This window comes from Phyllobates terribilis, unplaced genomic scaffold, assembly GCF_046119375.1.
Source record: "Phyllobates terribilis strain yellow unplaced genomic scaffold, ASM4611937v1 Scaffold_5__5_contigs__length_657084704, whole genome shotgun sequence".
NCBI classification, from domain to species: domain Eukaryota; kingdom Metazoa; phylum Chordata; class Amphibia; order Anura; family Dendrobatidae; genus Phyllobates; species Phyllobates terribilis.
The window spans coordinates 373,887,718-373,909,245 of NW_027362765.1; the positions used below are offsets into that span (position 1 = coordinate 373,887,718).

The following is a 21,528-nucleotide window of genomic DNA, read 5'->3' on the forward strand; positions in this document are numbered from 1 at the left end:
CGTCCAAGTGTCTGTGGTGAAATGCACCCTGTCACACACAGAGTTTCTCAAAGAAGCGGTGATGTTGTGTGCGACATGCTGGTGGAGCGCAGGCACACCTTTCTTTGAGAAGTAGTGCTGACTGGGCATCTGGTACTGGGGCACTGCGACGGACATAAGGTCTCGAAAATCCTCTGTGTCCACCAGGCGGAAAGGCAGCATTTCTGTAGCCAAGAACTTGCAGATGGTGAAATTCAACCTCTTAGCTTTCTCATGGCTAGGAGGAAATGGTCTTTTACTTGTCCACATCTGAGGGACCGAGGGCTGGCTATTGTGCTTAGACGGGGTTGATAAGGGTGTCCCCGGCAAACTGCCGGTCTGTGAGGAAGATGCAGGCGGACATGTTAGGTTGCCTTGATCCAAAGGTGGTGCTATCGATGTCGGACAGCGCTCAACACCAGCTGGTGTTACCACCTCCAAAGAAAATGATGACCTGCCAATCACGCTGGCTGTTGCGGGTAAAGAGGTGGCAGGTCTGCGCCCCAAAACAGGTGTGACTGCTGTCCCCCCAGTCACAGAGGATGAAGAGGCCGCGGATGCACAAGATATGGCAGACGGTGGTTGGCTCGGCCGGCTAGGCCGCATTGTAGCACACTGAGCTTCCCACTGCAACTTATGCTTCATGTCCATGTGCCGGTTCATGCATGAAGTACTCAAACTATGTATTTTTTGGCCTCTACTTAGCTTTTGCTGACAAATGTTACAGATAACACGAGTTGGGTCATCTTTATCGATCTGAAAAAATGCCCAGGCTATGCAAGGCTTAGCACCCATGCGACCTGAAGAGCCACCACGACTTGTGGTGAGAGGCAGAGTTGTGTTTGAGGATGCAGTTGTTGACGTGCTTCCAGTACTACGTCTCTGTCCAGGAAGGCGCAACCTGACCTCGTCGTCACTAGCATCTTCCTCCACCTCCTCTGCTGACCTCATCTCTTGGCTGACTGTGGGTTGACAGTAAGTGGGATCTCCAACCTCATCATCATCACCCTGTGCATTATCACACCGGTCGTCCTCAGAGCCAACCTGTTCCTGCCCTGACAAAAAACTAAAGTTGTCGCTCCAATCAGGTATTTGAGTCTTATCATCGTCTTCCTCATTGTCTCCACCAACAGGAGTTACAGTTTGGGAATGAGGGTCTACATTATGGTCAGAACCTTCTGCGTCTGGTCCTGGATCCGACTCATAAAGATTCTGGGCATCAGTGCAGATCATTTCCTCGTCTGGATTCACAGAAGCGCTGGAGTCGACCTCTGATTCCCAGGCTATAGTATGAGTAAACAGCTCTGCAGACTCAACCATCTGTTCTACCTCATACTCAGACGGGCAGCTGGAGATTTGGAAGCTGTGAGGAAGCAAGTGCGATTGGGGTGACAAATTTGAGGACTGGAGTATTTGTGATGTTGAAGTTGATGTGGAGGAGAGCCCACTTAAAGGAGCACTTGATATCCGTTGAAGCACCTGCTGTTTTTGTGCCTCATCTGGAATTTGTATCGATTGGCGTGGCCGTAAGAAAGGGATCTTATCACATTGTCCACTAAAAGAAGTAGACATTTTAGTTTGGCTGGAAGATGGTCTTTCTTCTGCAGATGTTACTGTTGCTTTAACACCTACCCCACGGACACAAGCTTTTTTCCCCTTCCCAACATGCCTATTCCCCTTTCCACCAGCAGCAGCCCTTTTTCCACTCATTTTGGTGGTTAACTAATTAACAACTCTGGAGTTGTTTGCACAAAAAAACAATGGATGGGAACCGAGCAGAGCTGAGTGGCCAAACTGTGGTATTAGGCCAAAACTATTGGCTGGGTTAGATGCAGAAAAAAATTATATTCAATTTGCAACCTGATGGAGGTCAGTATAGATGGACTAATAGAGAAAGTCCCACACACTGCTAGAAGGCCAAATATTTTTTCAGAGCTAGATGCAGAAAAAAATATATTCAGTTTGCAACCTGATGGAGGTCTGTATAGATGGATTAATAGAACAAGTCCCACACACAGCTAGAAGCCCAATATTTTTTCAGAGGTAGATGCAGAAAAAAATATATTCAGTTTGCAACCTGATGGAGGTCAGTATAGATGGACTAATACAACAAGTCCCACACACAGCTATAAGCCCAATATTTTTTCAGAGGTAGATGCAGAAAAAAATATATTCAGTTTGCAACCTGATGGAGGTCTGTATAGATGGACTAATACAACAAGTCCCACACACAGCTAGAAGCCCAATATTTTTTCAGAGGTAGATGCAGAAAAAAATATATTCAGTTTGCAACCTGATGGAGGTCTGTATAGATGGACTAATACAACAAGTCCCACACACAGCTAGAAGCCCAATATTTTTTCAGAGGTAGATGCAGAAAAAAATATATTCAGTTTGCAACCTGATGGAGGTCTGTATAGATGGACTAATACAACAAGTCACACACACAGCTAGAAGCCCAATATTTTTTCAGAGGTAGATGCAGAAAAAAATATATTCAGTTTGCAACCTGATGGAGGTCTGTATAGATGGATTAATAGAACAAGTCCCACACACAGCTAGAAGCCCAATATTTTTTCAGAGGTAGATGAAGAAAAAAATATATGCAGTTTTCAACCTGATGGAGGTCAGTATAGATGGACTAATACAACAAGTCCCACACACAGCTAGAAGCCCAATATTTTTTCAGAGCTAGATGCAGAAAAAAATTATATTCAATTTGCAACCTGATGGAGGTCAGTATAGATGGACTAATAGAATGATGCTATGCCCAAAAGATTTTACTTCACTAGGTGCAGTAAAAAAATTGGTATTCTATACACAGGTGGTATATCTTGCAACACAGATAGGCTACTTCACTGACTAACACACTCTGCAATAGGCCAAAAAGGATTAGCTTTGCTAGATTCAGCCAAATGCTGTGAAAAAAACTTGCACAGCACTGGCACAGACCTGCCTGGCAAAAACTGATAGGAACTGATGTAACCTAGTCCTGAAAAGGACTGCAATTACAATTAGTCTTTACTCCCACAATCTATCTATTTAAGAGCACAGACCTGCCTGATAAAAGTCGTAGGAAATGCTGTAAGCTAGTCCTTAAAAGGACTGCAATCACAACTATTCCCTACTCCCAAGCTATCTGTAGATTTGTGCGAAAATTGGCTTGAAATTAACAAGGTATAGCGCACACAGCAACAGCGGTGCCGTCTAACACGCAGCTGCAGCAGTGAGAAAATGGTGGCGACGGGGAAAATGGCTTGGTCTTATAGGGCAAGGACATGTGACATACACTGCCAATGACACATGCCCTTGCTTGTGTGAAAAAAGCACTTCGCTCCGTGTGTGCGCTGCTGATAGGCTGACAGATTGCACCTCCCCACTGTAAATGCGGGAAAGAGGAAAAAAAATGGAGATCTTCATTGTTCCTGCAGAGATCCATCCCCTGCCCCTCCCCCCACCCCACTGTACACTCAAACTGCGTATTAACATTAATTTTCATCATTACTGAGAAAAAATCCAGTTATGATTTTGGTGCACGAACAGTTATCGAACATAACCTCGAACAGCCGAATTTTTCTCAAATTGTTCGTGTTCGCCGAACGGCTTGAACACCGCCCAAAACAGCTCGAATTTGAGATTGGCGAACAGTTCGAGTAGAACAACGCTCATCTCTACTCCCGTCTGCACCCGAACTGGCTAAAGACTTTATCCGCCACATCTTCCGTCTCCATGGCCTGCCCCTCCACATCGTGTCAGATCGTGGGGTTCAGTTCACCTCACGCTTCTGGAGAGCCACATGTAAGTTGCTTGACGTCACTCTGGACTTCTCCTCCGCTTACCATCCACAGTCCAATGGTCAAGTGGAGCGGATCAATCAGAACCTGACCAGTTACCTCCGGCACTTCGTTAATGCCCACCATTCGGACTGGGTTGATCTCCTACCATGGGCCGAGTTCTCTTACAATAATCACGAGAGCGAATCTTCCTCCAAATCCCCGTTTTTTGTAGTCTTCGGTCAGCATCCTCGGATCCCATTGCCCGTCTCCACCTCGGTGGACAATCCGGCTGCGGAATCTCTCGTTCGCGAATTCTCCTCCATTTGGGAGAGTACCCGATCCGCACTCCTTCAGTCGTCCGAACGGATGAAAAAACACGCTGACAAGAAACGCCTGGATCCTCCACAATTCCGTCCTGGAGATAAAGTCTGGCTCTCGTCCAAATATGTCCGGCTCAAGATTCCCTCCTACAAGTTAGGGCCTCGGTTCATCGGCCCACTGGAAGTTATCAAACAGATCAACCCGGTGGCCTATAAATTAAAACTCCCGGCCAACTTACGGATCCCTAACTCCTTCCATGTATCTCTCCTCAAACCCGTGGTACTTAACTCTTTTTCCAAGTCTACAGGTACGCCTCCTGCTCCGGTTTCCGCTGAGAACGAGTTTGAGGTAGAGAACATTCTGGCCACCAAAAGGGTAAGAGGAAAAACCTTTTTTCTGGTAGATTGGAAGGGGTTTGGTCCTGAGGAGAGAACATGGAAGCCCCGGGAGAACATCCATGCCCCTCTCATCCTTGATAAATTTCTCTCTGGCCTAAAAAAGGGGGGGCCTAAAGGGGGGGTACTGTAGCGTCGGCGTCTCTGCCTCCTGCTAGGCAGGGACGCTGTTCCCCTCACCTCTCCGCTCTGTGCCCGGCGTCTTCCTCCCGCTCTGCTGGCAGCGCGCGCTGCTTCCCGGCCACGGTGCTAAGGGCGCGTGCGCTCCCCCTCTCTTAAAGGGGCCGCGCGCGCTGTCCTAAGGAGTCCCCGGCCAATGGCCGGAGGACTTCCCCATATATAAGGCACCTCCTCCAAAATGGAGGTGCCCGAGCAATGTTGTTGCAAAGCCTTCACTCTGCTTCAGCCGTTATGTCCCGTTTCCAGTTACCTGCCAGTCACCTGCCAGATTCCTGCCTGTTACCTGCCAGTCACCTGCTAGATTCCTGCCTGTTACCTGCCAGTCACCTGCCAGATTCCTGCTTGATACCTGCCAGATATCCGTTTACCTGCTTGCAAGCCTGCGGTCCGACGGTCTGCCTTCCGACACCTGTCAGTCTGTCTATGGACCAGCCTGCCCGCTCACCTGGGAGCGCTCATCTGCTACCTGCCTGCTAGCCTACCTGGAGGCTCCGCCGTCACTTGCCGTGACCACCTGCCTGTCCAGAGACTCTCGCCTGCTCACCTAGGAGCGCTCACCTGCTACCTGCCTGCTAGCCTACCTGGAGGCTCTGCCGTCACTAGCCGTGACCACCTGCCTGTCCAGAGACTGTCCCTGTCACTTGCCGTGAGTACCCGTCCTTCTACCCAGAGACTGTCCCTGTCACTTGCCGTCACTACCTGCCCTTCTACCCAGAGACTGTCCCTGTCACTTGCCGTGACTACCTGCCCTTCTACCCAGAGACTGTCCCTGTCACTTGCCGTGATTATGACGCGCCCCCTGGGACATATTCCTTTTTGAGGGGAATACCCGGCACCGGATCAGATGGGGGGGGGTTGTAGTCTCCGAGCGGCTGTGACCCGGTCCCGTGCCCAGGGCGTCAAGCTCAGTGTTATGTGGCAGTCCTTACTGATGTTATTAAAGTTCGTTGTGTCGACTACGCCACCCGTTGTGATGCGGTCACTGTGGCCGCCGCTGCTGCAGGGTCCGCTGAGGCTGATGGTGGGTGCGCAGCTTGGTGGGATAACCCCCAACGGGAGGGGTATAGCCTCAGAGGGGACAGGCGCAGAGGATGGGGGTTGTGGTGGTGCGGTGCAGCCGGTAATGATGACAGACTCGGGTTGTGCAGTTAAGGGTCTTTACTTACTGCAGATGTTCCTGGTCACTCTAGCTCCAAGTGACCTCCCGAGCCGTGCTGCGTCCACCAGGTCCTGGATCCAGCCAACCCCCAAACAAGTCCGGAGCGTGGCCCTGAGCTCTCCCTCTGTCCTTTCTTCAGCCGTCCCCACCAGTGATTCACCTAAATCCAGCTCCCTCGGGCCTTCTGTTGGGCAACCTTTGGCCTAAGGTTCCCTGACCCTCCATGTGGTGTGCCTTCAGGGTGAATGTAGTGGGTGACCGTGACAGACACTGCCCACGGTCTCCGGTCTCTGGCTGGGGAATGTCTTTGCCCCCACCAGCTTGGGTTCCGGTACCCTTCTGCTGACTCCTCACCCGGTGTTCTTATTTGGGTTCTTGGGTCCCTTCTTTGTCCCCCTCTGGGTCTTTCTGCACTCCACTCTCTCTCCAGGGCTGTTGTTTCTTTCTCTCTCTTGCTGCAGGCTTGTCCTCTGCATCTGACTTCCTCTCTGCGTCTGACCCTGATCCTAGTTGGTGCCCTCCTTATATATCCCTCTATGTGTGAGCTCAGGTGACCAGCACCCAATGAGCTCCTACCACTACCCAGACTGCTCCCCCTATCTGCCCCTACACTACATGGGATGTTCCTCCCCCCTCCCACTCCAGCCAGGAACAGGCTCGGTCGCACCTGCACATTTCTAAGTGGGAGTGCCGTCGGCCTGCTCCTCTGGAATGGGATGTATGTAGTGCATGCAGTCTATCTGAGCTCAGTTCCACACTCCTTCCTCACCCGGGAGTGGAATATCACACCTCTGGGTTGAGGTGCAATACCCCTGTAGCAGCCGAATCCTCAGGGTGCTACATTCCCCCCTGGTAAATCACAGCACAACCTCGGGCTGCAAAGACAAAAAACACCAAAACATACAAATTTTTATAAACATATAAAACATATAAAATATTATATATATATAAACTTTTTCATATAAACATCATCATAACATTCTCGTCGTCTCTTTCTTTCTTCCTCCTCTGGTCACCGTGCAACTCGTGACCAGGTAAAGTGCGACAGTCTTTTGAAAAGCAGTTTCTCATATAAAACCGGTAGGGGGCGCCTTAGGAAGCGCAACTATGTACAGGGAAATTTTGGCCGTTCTCAGTCCCCGGCCAGGTAAAGGGAAAGGGATGGCTGCTCACAGTCCTCAGCCTGGTATGGAAGGGGTCACACAGGTAAACAGTTCACTGGTCCCAACGGGGACTAAACTTTAAAGCAGCCACGGTTACTTGGGTACCCCGACAGGTAACTATATACAGTCCTTTGTACTATTTCAGTCATAGTACCTTCTAGCCTTGAACCCGTCCGGGTCTTCTGGCTCCTCCTCCCTACACCGCAACTCCTCCTCCGTCAGGCGGTGCACGTGGAGGGCATAAGGTCCCTTGGCACACTTGTGCCGGGTGAACGTTACCTCGTCACCGACGTAGAGGTCACGGCCTTTGTGACCCTCTGGCAGGTGAGACTCGACATCCCGTCGGGTAACGAAGACGTCACCCATGGTGTTCTGGTCCTTTATGAAGCCCCACCCATGCTGCGCATTAAACTTTATTACCGTCCCGATGGTACGGGGACGATCTGCTGCACGGGGGTCCCTTCTGGTCCGGCTCTTTTGCTCCGCGCTGCGGGTCCGGGCCCATTGCTCTCTGGCCCGCCTCTCCTCCCGCTCTCTCTTGAACTCTGCCAGCTGTTGACGGCAACACTCGGTACGCTCTGCTGCAGCTGCCCGAGTCTCTCCGGTGAACCCCATCAAATCTTCTCCCGTGGGGTCCCACACGAACTGGGCTTCCTCGAGTGGAGGCGAGACCCGAGTCACGGGCTTTGGAGCCGGGATCAGGGGCTCACACAAGGGCCCTAGTCTTTGCTGCCGCTCTAGCTCAGGGTACCCTTCGGGCCAGATGAAGGGCCGCCCGTCCGGCCATGTGAGCTGGCCGAAGAGGTCCTCCCCCAGGTGTGGCACCCTTGGTATTACGGGCGCGGGCGCGGTGGTGATGGCGCCCGGGTTGCCCAGGCCTTGCGGCCAGGCCTGGGGCACCTGGAAGGTGAAGGGCACCGTTAGGACGGCGGCGCCCTGGGTTACCTGGCCTTGCGACCAGGCCGGAGGCTCCGCGGAGGTAGATGGCTCTGCTTTGGATGCGGCGCCCGGAAACGCTAGGCCCTGGGACCAGGCCGGAGGCTCTTCTTCCTGCGCCACGCTCCGGGTCACGACGCGTGACGTCACTGAGGTCGCGACGGCGGCTTCCGGTCGGGGCCTAGTCGGTGGCGGTGTCATGGCGGTCTCGGGTACGGCAGGGGGACTTTCGGGCTCTGCGACGGGGAGCTGGGGCAGGTGGGTGGTCTTCCGGTATGGGGTATAGGCATCCCCCTTACCTGCTGCCATACGTCTCGCTCCCTCTTCGGCGCCGTCTCCGGCCTTGGGTCCTCCCGCGTCATCCGCAGAGGTAGTCGGTGTCTTCTTCCAAGGGAGCGGGTTCCGTGGGCGGATTCCAGCTTGCTGGGCCATCTCCCGGCCCCACTCCGCCAGGATCTCCCTCTGCACTCGGGCCATCCTTCCCGCGAGGCCCTCCAGGGCACTCCGCGCGCACTCCCGATCTCGGGGAAGCTGCGCCAGGATCTCCGCTAAGCCTAGCGGGGTTGTTGACTCTAGCAGGCTCCTGACCATCGGGTCGGTGCTGCTCTGCTCTTCTTCCGGCAGGCTCCTGGCCAGCGGGCCGGTGCTGCTCTGCTGCCGCTCCATTCCCGGGTCTACTCTTTCTCTCCTCGACTCCGGGTGCTCTTGCTCTGGACACCTCGCCTCCGGGTGCGCTCGTTCTAGACTGCTCCAAGCGACACCCATCTTTGCTCTTTTCTTTCGTCTCCTCCCACTTCGAGGGCGGTCCCGGGGCAACTCGGTGACTGTCAGCTCCAGGGGTAGTTCTTTCACGCTGACAGACACCTCCAGCATCACAGTCTCTGTTGGTGGGGGCGGTTTCCACTTTTGGCGCCATTTTCTGTCCCGGCCCACGATGGGAGGTGGCCTCTCGCCCTCCTTTGGCACGCCCATAATGGCGTCCGCTGCTCTTCCAAGGCGGGAAATCTGCGGTTTTGGCGGGAAGCGTCGCCCAGTGGCGGGAAACTCTGCAGATGGCGGGAACAAGCTGGAAATGGCGGACAATCGGCGGGAAACGACTGGTGATGGAGTCCGATGGCGTGGACCCTCCGGAACCGGCAGGAGTCTTCTTTCTGAGGTAAACTTGCACTTTTCTTCAGGCACGCAGTACCCGGGTGTTGCGGGCACGTAATCCTGCCGACTACGCCAAAGTTGACGCGCCCCCTGGGACATATTCCTTTTTGAGGGGAATACCCGGCACCGGATCAGATGGGGGGGGGTTGTAGTCTCCGAGCGGCTGTGACCCGGTCCCGTGCCCAGGGCGTCAAGCTCAGTGTTATGTGGCAGTCCTTACTGATGTTATTAAAGTTCGTTGTGTCGACTACGCCACCCGTTGTGATGCGGTCACTGTGGCCGCCGCTGCTGCAGGGTCCGCTGAGGCTGATGGTGGGTGCGCAGCTTGGTGGGATAACCCCCAACGGGAGGGGTATAGCCTCAGAGGGGACAGGCGCAGAGGATGGGGGTTGTGGTGGTGCGGTGCAGCCGGTAATGATGACAGACTCGGGTTGTGCAGTTAAGGGTCTTTACTTACTGCAGATGTTCCTGGTCACTCTAGCTCCAAGTGACCTCCCGAGCCGTGCTGCGTCCACCAGGTCCTGGATCCAGCCAACCCCCAAACAAGTCCGGAGCGTGGCCCTGAGCTCTCCCTCTGTCCTTTCTTCAGCCGTCCCCACCAGTGATTCACCTAAATCCAGCTCCCTCGGGCCTTCTGTTGGGCAACCTTTGGCCTAAGGTTCCCTGACCCTCCATGTGGTGTGCCTTCAGGGTGAATGTAGTGGGTGACCGTGACAGACACTGCCCACGGTCTCCGGTCTCTGGCTGGGGAATGTCTTTGCCCCCACCAGCTTGGGTTCCGGTACCCTTCTGCTGACTCCTCACCCGGTGTTCTTATTTGGGTTCTTGGGTCCCTTCTTTGTCCCCCTCTGGGTCTTTCTGCACTCCACTCTCTCTCCAGGGCTGTTGTTTCTTTCTCTCTCTTGCTGCAGGCTTGTCCTCTGCATCTGACTTCCTCTCTGCGTCTGACCCTGATCCTAGTTGGTGCCCTCCTTATATATCCCTCTATGTGTGAGCTCAGGTGACCAGCACCCAATGAGCTCCTACCACTACCCAGACTGCTCCCCCTATCTGCCCCTACACTACATGGGATGTTCCTCCCCCCTCCCACTCCAGCCAGGAACAGGCTCGGTCGCACCTGCACATTTCTAAGTGGGAGTGCCGTCGGCCTGCTCCTCTGGAATGGGATGTATGTAGTGCATGCAGTCTATCTGAGCTCAGTTCCACACTCCTTCCTCACCCGGGAGTGGAATATCACACCTCTGGGTTGAGGTGCAATACCCCTGTAGCAGCCGAATCCTCAGGGTGCTACAATTACCTGCCCATCTTCCCTGGGAGCCACCCGCTTCCTTACAAGGACCGCCCCCTTGTATAGTTGCTCAGAGGTTCCGCCTCCCAGCCCCGTTACAGTGGGATATCGGTGCGCTCAGGAGAAATTGAACAACACATTTTTGGGTCCATTTTTTCCTGTTACCCTTGCAAAAATAAAAAAAATTGGGTCTAAAGTAAAAGTTTTGTGAAAAAAAGTTAAATATTCATTGTTTTTGTCCACATTTCAAAATTTCCTGTGAAACACCTGTAGGGTTAATAAACTTCTTGAATGTGGTTTTGAGCACCTTGAGGGGTGCAGTTTTTAGAATGGTGTAACTTTTGGGTATTTTCTGTAATATAGACCCTTCAAAGTCACTTCAAATGTGATGTGGTCCCTAAAAAATGGTTTGGTAAGTTTTGTTGGAAAAATTAGATATCGCTGGTCAACTTATAACCCTTATAACTTCCTAATAAAAAAACATTTTGGCTCCAAAATTGTACATATGTAAAGTATACATGTGGGAAATGTTATTTCTTAACTATTTTGTGTGACATATCTCTCTGATTTAAGAGCATGAAAATTCAAAGTTTGAAAATTGCAAAATTTAAAACTTTTTCCCCAAATTTCAGATTTTTTCACAAATAAAAGTCAGTCATATCAAATAAATGTTACCACTATCATGAAGTACAATATGCCACGAAAAAACCTTCTCAGAATCAGTGGGATCCATTGAAGCATTCTGGAATTATTACCTCATAAAGTGACACTGGTAAGAATCGTAAAAATTGGCCTGGTCATTAACATGCAAATAGCCTTCGGGAGTAAAGGTGTTAAAAAAATTAAGCCAAAATTATCCCTCTTACTCATTTGTGATATGACAGTCAGATCTACCACTCTGGCCCAGATGTCACCTCTCTGCTGTCCAGAATCCAAGAGTGTCTATCAGCCATTCCCTCCTGCTTCTCCTCTCGCTTCCTAAAGCTCAATGTGGACAAAACTGAACTCATAACCTTTCCTCCATTTCACCTAACCCCCCTACCTGATCTATCTATCACAATTAATGACACCATGATCTCTGCAGTACCGGAAGTCCGCTGCCTCGGAGTAACCCTCAACTCTGCCCTGTCCTTCAAACCCCACATCCAATCTCTCACCACCTCCTGTCGCCTTCAGCTCCAAAATATTTCCAGAATCCGTCCCTTCCTCAAACCTCAATCTACTACAGTATATGTTAATGCATGTCCTCATCATCTCCCACCTCAACTACTGCAATATTCTCCTCTGTGGCCTCCATGCTAACACTCTCGCACTTCTCCAGTCTTTCATTAACTTTGCTGCCCGATTAATCTAGTTCTCTCCTTGCAACTCCTCCGCTTCTCCCCTGTGCAAATCCCTTCATTGATTCCCAATTCGCAAACATATCAAACTCAAACTGATAACATTGACCTACAAAGCCATCCATAATCTGTCTCCTCCATATGTCTCTAAACTAATCTGATATATTCCGACACATAATCTCTGGGTCTCCCAGTACCTCTTCTCCACCTCCATACTCATACGTTCCTCACCCAATCACTTCCAAGATTTCTCCCGTGTATCCCCCATCCTCTGTAATTCCGTGCCCCAACACATCCGATTATCCGCCACACTCTGAACCTTTAGACGGAACTTGAAAACCCATCTCTTCAAGAAAGGTTACAGCCTACAATGACCCCCTGCCACCTCAATACCACAGGAGCTGCCACAACCCCCCAACCTACTCTCTTCTTCCCCATTATCCTGAAGACTGTAAGCCTGCAAGAGCAGAAACCTCTCCCTACTCTATCAGTCTGTCATTGTTAATTTGTTCATCGTAATTTATATTTGTAATTTGTATTTAACCCCTTCTTATGTGCAGCAGCATGGAATCAATGGTGCTCTAAAAACAAATAATTGTAATAATAATATTAATAATAATAATAATAATGTGCCAGGCCATGCTGTGCAGAATATTGACGGAAACTGATAGTGTTGTTATAGGAGGAAATATCATCAGGCTGTGATTATGACGAGGGATATGCTATATTTTCCATAATTCCCTCCATTTCTTCCTCATTGATATGCTTGAGGGAGGAAAATAAGGCCAAAAATGGGAACAGTGAAGCTGGCGCTGATTGGGCGCAGAGCTCCCCTGACGTAACAACCTCATATGAGCCCTGGGAGAGCGAGTGCCAACATCGCTGGAATGGCACCGGCACAGGAGGTGAATATAAGTGTTTTTATTTTAACGGGGGCAAACAGTCAGATTGAGAATGGGTTGTCCTAGTAGTGGACAACTTCTTTAATCTCAGATGAAAACGTATCTCACACAACTAACCATGGAATACGTTATCGACATTGGGCGTTAACAGGTGAAGAAGCAATAAATGTGACAAAGCCATAGCATTACTGAAAATATAATTAAATGATTAAAGAATAATTTTAGAACACATACATTCGGCCATGGTCAGATGTGGTGAAACTGCCATGGATCTGCACTAGATACTATGCAAATATGGTGGTGAGACATGTGCAAACATTCCCATATGTACCACGCTGTGATCACGCACCTACAAATATCAGTTACTGGAACACAACCTAAGACAAAAACAGGATGAAAAATTATCAGCCAAGTTTGTATCTACTCAAAAGGTCAGAACAACGTTCCCAACAAAGTAACCTTCATCCACAGATTATATGTATATTTTAAGTTATGTGGATAGATAATGATTAACTTTCTCTTGGGTGAGGAGGAGGTTGATGGCTGATAGCTTTTTGGGTATAAATATCTGTGGTTTATGCTCCATACTCATTCTGGATCCATCATGAAACTTCTCCTGATCTGTGTGCTCCTCGGAGCAGCTGGTGAGTCCGGTGATTCCTTCAGAAGTCCATTCTTCATTTTCATAATTTATTTTCTATTGATTCTTATGAGGATTTTTGATATTTATGATCATATTCTTTACTTTTTAATTATGTTACACTCATGAGACGTCAGAGTGAATAACATAAAACCTGTTTATTTGTAATGTTCTCAGCTGCTTTTGAGGATGATGATAAGATTGTAGGAGGTTACACCTGCGGCAAGAACTCCGTCCCCTGGCAGGTGTCCCTGTACTCCGGCTACCACTTTTGTGGTGGATCCCTGATCAACAGCCTGTGGGTGATCTCCGCCGCTCACTGCTACAAGTCGTAAGTCACCTTAATTCCGACCAAAACTGAATTATTTAAGTCGTTAACAACTTTTAACCATTATTGTTTACTATTCTTAATTGTGGAACAATAAAAAGCAATTGTGGTATCGACACCAGTTTCTTTTTGCTTAAATGGTGTATTTGCCGTCATATTCACCAAAAAATATCACATCAATAACATATGAGAAGTTGTCGCAAGTTCCATAGAGTATATTGGCAGAAAATAATTTTGTGGGAATAAAATGTTGCTGAATCTTTAGTCTTAGCTTTAATTATTAGTGAGGACCCAAAGGTCATATTCCATATTTATAATCATATATAACAATTATGACCATCAAAGGACAAGATCCTAAAATAAACTGACAGTGTGGGCATAGTACTTATAGTGTAAAGTGTGTTAAAATGTTGGCAAGATTCCAGGATTTTGGTGGGAAGATGGTTTCCAGAACAAGTATAAGTGTCATGATCTCACTTGTATTTTTTTTTTATTAAAGGGATCTTGTCACCATGAATATGCAGTCCAATCTGCAGGCATGGATTAATGAATAGTTTTTTTTGAGAAAAGATTTGGCATAATCCGTCTCTTAATCATTTACTATTTACTGAGATTTTTAGTCCAATGGGCGATCCTTAGTGATTGACAGATTTCTTTCTATGCCTACAGAAATGGCTGTCAGTCACTGATAGGACCACCCACTGGACCAATAATCCCACCCACTGGACCAAAAATCCCAGAAATGATTAAAACATAAGTTATACTGAATATTTTCTCACAAAACTATATTTCAATCTGCTCAGCTCCTCCTGCTCTACAACATGCTGCCTACAGATTGGTCTGCATTTTTATGGCGACAGGTTCCATTTAAGCTTTGTAATATGGGAATTCTTAGTATACAGCATAATACTACTGTTAAGGAATGTCAAAGAAAAGCACTAATGTATTTTACATCCTTGTTAAATTTATTAACACTTATTGAAAAAGAATAAAAGCAAAAAAAAGAAACAAATTTCTTCCAGGAGCGTACAGGTCAGACTGGGAGAGCACAACATCGCTGTCAGTGAAGGTACCGAGCAGTTCATCAACTCCGCCAGAGTCATCAGACATGCCAGCTACAGCTCCTGGACCCTGGACAATGACATCATGTTGATCAAGCTGGCCTCTGCCGCCTCCGTCAACTCCTACGTCCAGCCTATTGGTCTGCCCAGTGGCTGCCCTGCCGCCGGCACCAGCTGTCTGATCTCCGGATGGGGCAACACCCTCAGCAGTGGAAGTAAGTCATGAAGAAAATAAAGTATTTCATAGTAATGTAGTAATATTGTTTTAACAGAAGAAAAAATGTGTAGGAGCTGCTGACAAAGGTTGTAGTTTCTTAATGGCTAAGCCTTCGATTGGAGTTGAAGAGAACATATCCTTATATATTGTTTTTTAATAAAACCAGACAGTGAAATGTTTTTTTTTTCTAAATCTATTTTTATTTAACGAGTGTAAATTTTTTAATTCTATCTTCTTAAAAAAAAAAAACAAAAGGAACATTTCTACTGCGCATCATGAACTTCAAGAATCTTTTCCACACCAAACTTTTTCTTTTTTTGCTTTCTTTTCTGGAAGTCTAGAAGTTGGTTACCAAACAGGACAAGATCACTTTTACCACCATGTGACCTATTAGGTCGTAAGATTGGCTTTATGGTGCTCAACAGATATCATTGACTATAAGAGGGTCAATCGGTTTTGCCGTAGTTCTTTCGTTGGTTGGTACCAACCCAGATGTCCAATACTGTTAGACCATGAATATAATTTACTTTGATGAGACTTTTGTAGGACTTTATTAGTTATCCAGAGTATAAACTGTAGAATGGAAGTGTATCGATAAATTGTTTAAAATGTATTTTAGTGAGGTCACACAATGCCACATTTCTAGCAGTTTTTTTCTCAACTTTTCCCAGCTTGGGAGAAGCATTTTTTAGTTGACTTTTATGAATGAGGAAACATCTACTATACACAGTAATCATGGAGATATCAGCCAACTCAATGATAATTTTCTTGCAGCAAACATGCCCAACCTCCTCCAGTGTGTGGATGCCCCCGTCCTGACTGCCGCCCAGTGTAGCAACGCCTACCCCGGAGAGATCACCGGCAACATGATCTGCGTTGGATACTTGGAAGGAGGCAAAGATTCCTGCCAGGTAATGTGGCTTTTTAATCTCATAAATGTCACATTTGTAACCCTAGGTTGGGGACTATTAGACGATCACACACATTAGATTAACATTGGCTGAATTCACCGCTTTGGCAGGATCAACCAAATGTATTCTGTATGGGGTATGGGATGTCTGTATGGCTGACTTACCTACGTCAGATGTCAGACAAATAGATTTTAACTTGTCTGATACATTATCCTCAGGGGCGATAAGATGTCACCAAAGGTTTCTGGTGGAGGCTTATTCCCCTCTCTATTAGTCCCATCTCTTAGAATATTGATACTATTTATCAGTAGATCTATGAAAATGTAATATTCTCTTTGCATCTTCTCAGGGTGACTCTGGTGGACCCGTGGTCTGCAATGGACAGCTCCAGGGTATTGTCTCCTGGGGATACGGCTGTGCCCTCAGGGACTATCCTGGTGTCTACACCAAGGTCTGCAACTACAACTCCTGGATCTCCAGCACAGTTGCTGCCAACTAAACATTTTCCCTCTTCTGATTGTCATCTTCTCTAACTCTGCTACTTTTTTGTAATTCACAATTTCATGGCAGTTCACGACCATTAAAAAGTTAAACCAAATCACAGCTTCGGTTTTTAATGCACGGGAAAGTTAAAAGACCTTTCCATTTAAATCAACTGAATATCTTACAGTGTGTCACGGGGTTACCACGACAGAGAGGTTCCAGAGAACTGCAGCATTCTGGGCATAGTTCACATACTGGGCCTTCTATATAGACTCAGCTCTGAATTCCTGGAGTGTCAGTGATCAGTACTTCTGCTTGACTTGGAGAGTGAAGGAGGAGCGTTGTGTATAGGAGCTTGGAGCTTTACTTAGCTATCATGGTTGCTGTTTTGCTGCGTGTTTACCTGCTTTATCTCCTTTTTGGTTTCCCCTCCTTAACTCCCTTGTGTTTGCTCTGTGGCTAAGTGAACATTTCCTGAGACTGCTATTTCTGTTTACCCTGTCTGTATCTCCCTGTCTTGTCACAGTATCATTATATTTTAGTATCTTCCTCCCTGGGGGAAGGGGGTCACTGTCAGGGCCTGCGCAGGAGTTAAGGAGACACTGGCGCCTCAGGCCTTCTCACCATCAGAGGTACCCCTGAGATAAGGGAAAGTAAAGGTCCTCCTTAGTGTGGCAGGGACTGGAGCGGGTCCCAGCACTCAGCCATTTCCCGGTTTCACCCTTTACAGCGTGACAGTATCACTGACCTTTAAAAAAATTTCCGGCCCAAGATGGACCCCATTGCTGCTTTTGCTGGACAATTGCAGCAACTCATGTTAGAAGTGGCAGACCTCCACTCGGCAGTCAGACAGTGTCCCCATAGCCACTGAGGGGGTTGTTACACCTCCACAAACTCGGGTGGAGCCTAAGATTGCCTTACCTGACAGGTTTTCTGGGGAGCGCAACAAGTTTGTAACCTTCAGGGAGGCCTGTAAGTTGTATTTTAGGTTGCATCCCCACATTTCAGGTTCGGAGGAGCAGAGGCTTGGAATAGTAATCTCTCTCCTACAGGGTGATCCTCAGGCTTAGGCATTCTCTCTTCCCGCAGGTGCCTTACCGCTATGGACTGAGTTTTTTCGTGCCTTGGGTCAGGGCCAGCTCAAGGTTTTTGTGGGCCCTGGGCGAAAGAGTCTCAGTGGGTCCCTTTAACACATAACATGATTCATGATGCACAGATACCGAAGATAAATATATATAGTACAATGCAAAGATTTCACTTCTTACATTACATGAGCGATATCTATTGTAAATTCTACAAAAGCTCAGAAACCGGCGAATCCTCGCAGCGCACAGTGGAGACCGGACAGAATAGTCCTCCATACAGTATTATGGGCCCCATATATTGCTCCATGCAGAATACTGGTCCCGATATAACCCTCCATACAGGATACTGACCCCCATATAATGCTCCATACAGGATACTGGTCCCCATATAATGCTCCATACAGGATACTGGTCCCCATACAATGCTCCATACAGAATACTGGCCCCCACATAATGCCCCATGCAGGTTGTGCCCCCCCATAATGCTCCATGCAGAGTAGTGAAAGAATACGACCTTTCCAAGCAGAGAAATGACTGTTCATCCGATATGATATTATTCATTGATATCAGCCATTGGGAACCAATTTGTTTATCATATACCACAAATGTTTTAAGGTATTTGCTGAACTCAAACAGATCTCAGCTCACCCTCTTGGACCTTTGTTTAGCATGCTAAAAGGAGCAGGAAAAAGTAAAAGAATTCAGAATCCCACCTTTCCAAGCAGAGAAATGACTGTTCGTCCGATATGATATTATTAATTTATATCAGCCATTGGGAACCAATTTGTTTCTCATATACCACAAATGTTTTAAGGTATTTGCTGAACTCACTCTTGAACCCTTTTTAGCATACTAAAAGGAGCAGGAAAAAGCAAAAAAAATCAGAATCAGATCTTTCAAAGCAGAGAAATGACTGTTCGCAAGACATTATTCATTGATTTCAGCCATTGGGATTTTTGTCTCCCCCCATATAATGCCCCATGCAGGATGTCACTCCCCCCATATAATGCCCCATGCAGGATGTCACCCCCCCATATAATGCCCCATACAGTATGTCACTTCACTCCCCATATAATGGTAGAATGTCACTCCCCCCATATAATGCCCCATGCAGGATGTCACTCCCCCCATATAATGCCCCATGCAGGATGTCACCCCCCCATATAATGCCCCATACAGTATGTCACTTCACTCCCCATATAATGGTAGAATGTCACTCCCCCCATATAATGCCCCATGCAGGATGTCACCTCCCCCATATAATGCCCCATTCAGGATGTCACCTCTACCCCCCATATAATGCCCCATGCAGGATGTGACCTCTCCTCCCCATATAGTACCCCATTCAGGATGTCAACCCCCCCATATAATGGCCCATGCAGGATGTCACCCCCCATATAATGCCCCATGCAGGATGTCACTTTCCCCCATATAATGTCCTATGCAGGATGTCACTTGTTACCCCCCCATATAATGCCCCATGCCTCCATACATATAAAAAAAATCAAATACCTCACTTCTCACCTACTGCCGCTGCTCCAGACTCCTCAGCGTCGCTGGCGTTTTCCCGCTCTGCGCTGTGACGGCTCAGGAGAGAGGGCAGTGTAAAGACGTCACCGCATCCTCTGACCTGAGATGTCACAGTGCAGCAGCCGCGGAAGAGACCGGAGCTGCTGCGGAGGGGTAAGTATTGTGCCAGGGCCCTGAACAATTGGGGGGGTGGGTGATGGCACCAACACCACATGGCTCACGGGTCCCATAGCACGCCGGGGTGCCCGACGGTGAGTGGGCTCCCCTGCCTGCTCAGGGCCCCGGCACTTGCCCGGGTGCGCCAAGCGCTAATGTCAGGCCTGCCTTGGGTCATGTGTATGATGATCCTGACCGAGTCTCTCTGGCCGAATCCACAATACGTCACCTCCGGTAGGGAGACCGGCAAGTAAAGCAGTACTGCTGTGAGTTTCAGAGGTGGGCCACCGATATGAGGTAGAATGACCCAGCACTTTGCAGTCAATTTTATCAGGGATTGTCTGCGAAGATTAAAGATGCCTTAGCTCTACAGGAGGCACCAGCCACACTGGAGGCAGCTATTTCTCTGTTAATCCGTGTGGACCGTCGCCTGCGCCAGAGACATAATGAGACGCTGGTGACTGGTGAGGTCGTGGGGTACTCGGTAGCCGGGGCAGTCGGTGCTGGGGATGTCACGGTGGCAGGGATCCGGTCCGTGACCCTGGGCGGTCAATTAAAAGAAAAGGGGAATAAAGTTTTTAGAGATAATGTTCGTGACGCCACCTGTGGTATGCAGCTATATGGGGCCGCCGCTGCGGTGCAGATCCACTGGAGATTATGGTGATGCAGCAGAGTTGGTGCTGCTCTCCACAGGCAGAGCTTAGCTCCAGGGCAGTAAATGGTGATTTTATAGATGTTGCTGGTGTAGTGCAAGGCAGGTGTTGGCGCAGCAATTATTCAAGGACACAATGGAGTGCAGTCTTCAGGTTTTACTCACAGTTGTAAAGTTCCTCAGGTTACAGTCACCAGTGTGCAACTGCCCACGTCATCCTGTGTCCTCCGGGTGTTATGAGCTGCTACAAGCACTAAGGAAAGATAGGAAAGCTGTCCCTACAATAGGACTAAGCTGATTCCCTACAATGCAGCGGGGGACCTGTTCCTTGTGAACAGACCCGCCTAAGTCCTCGGCTAGTCTGAACGCAGACCTATAGATATAAGGGAGGGTTCCCTACAAGAACTAAGGACTGGGATATAGTTGGACACCTCCTAGCAGAAATTGTAGCAGATCCAAGACAAACAAACAAAAAGTACTAGTGGTCCAAAGACCAAGCAAACTACAGAGTTAGGTACAAGGCACCTGGCTAGCTTAAGAGTAAATGTAACACTGAAGTCCAGCAAGGCCAGAAGGGCGAAACTCGATTATATAGGCAGAAAGTCATGTGACCAACAAAATAGAAAAAGAACTAACAGGAGGGTTCTAACACCGGGATAGTGATCCAGCAAACTCTCAGGTATCTCAGGAGCACTTGGACGGGACCCCATTCTATGTATCTTTCCAGGTCGTCTCTCTGCGCTGGCTCTCACCCTCCTGCCCTGCACCTCACAATCAGTGTCCCAAGCCAGTGGCCTCGGGCCTTGTCGGGCGACTTGCTCTCAGTCCCCTGGACCCTATGTGGCCACCTTTTCAGCGATGTAATTGTGGGTTTTGGCTGAAACACCTTGAAAATGCTGCAGCCTCCGGTTGGATAGCTGAGCCTGGTTGTTTTCCAGTAGTTTGGGGCCGGTCCCCTTCTGCGGCCTGATCCCTCCACGTCAGTGTGAATTCGGGTGCATGGGTGGCATCCTGCACTCACCATGCCCCTGGGATCCCTTCTGTCCACTGGAGCCTGTCCCACTGCTCCTCTCTCCTCTCCTCGCTCTCCTCCTGGGCCTCTCTCCCTAGGCCCGACTCCTCTCTCACTTTCCTTGCTCTCCTGAGCCGAGCTCCTCCTGAGCTCCCAACTGAGCAGAATTGGACTCCTTCTCAACAATTTCTAGATGTTTCCATCAGTCTTTTATACTCTTTCTGTCTGTGCTCCACTGAACTACTTCCTCCACCCACCTCCTCTACCTAGTTCTGTTGAGGGAGGGCAATAGCCCTTCATGGTTGACCAAGTGAGTGTCAAATTATTATAAAAAAAAAAAGTCAAGAGTTCACCAGCTCACCTGAGTTTTAGCGTTCTGGGCCACTTCGAAGCCATGCAGGATAAAGGAAGAAGAAGCTACAGCCACAGATGAATTCCAAAAATAAGTAGTCTTTATTGAAATAAGATACAGATGCCATAGCACATGTCCATTAAAAGCAACGCGTTTCGAACACCAATGTTGTGTTCTTTATCCAAACTATATATGAGTGGCACAGAGCCAGTATATATATACAAATAGACCAATAAAAACAAAGCACTCAGATCACATGACAATTAAAAACCAATAAACGCTGTAGGATGATATCAGTATTGAGGTAATCAAAAAAAACATGTTTCGTTTAACGCAACATCAGAGATACAATTGCTCTTAAATACAAGGAACAAAACATACAAAATGTGTCAATGATAATGGAAAAGAAGTTCTCGTCGCATGTTGAGCAAGTATTAAGAAAATACATGCAGAATGCCTCCCGATCTAAGT

The 21,528-nt window shown here is 48.4% G+C and overlaps 2 protein-coding genes across 2 annotated transcripts in view; one reads left to right on the plus strand and one right to left on the minus strand.

Moving 5' to 3' along the window:
• Positions 1–21,528, minus strand: part of LOC141273224 (trypsin-like) — a 423,731-nt gene that overhangs the window by 98,435 nt on the left and 303,768 nt on the right. The window lies entirely within an intron of this gene.
• On the plus strand, positions 13,142–16,385 carry LOC141271185 (trypsin-like). The gene is made up of 5 exons (XM_073681280.1): positions 13,142–13,274; positions 13,448–13,601; positions 14,621–14,874; positions 15,651–15,787; positions 16,137–16,385. Exons 1-5 carry the CDS (start codon positions 13,208–13,210, stop codon positions 16,284–16,286), a joined length of 762 nt encoding a protein of 253 aa, XP_073537381.1. The 5' UTR covers positions 13,142–13,207; the 3' UTR covers positions 16,287–16,385.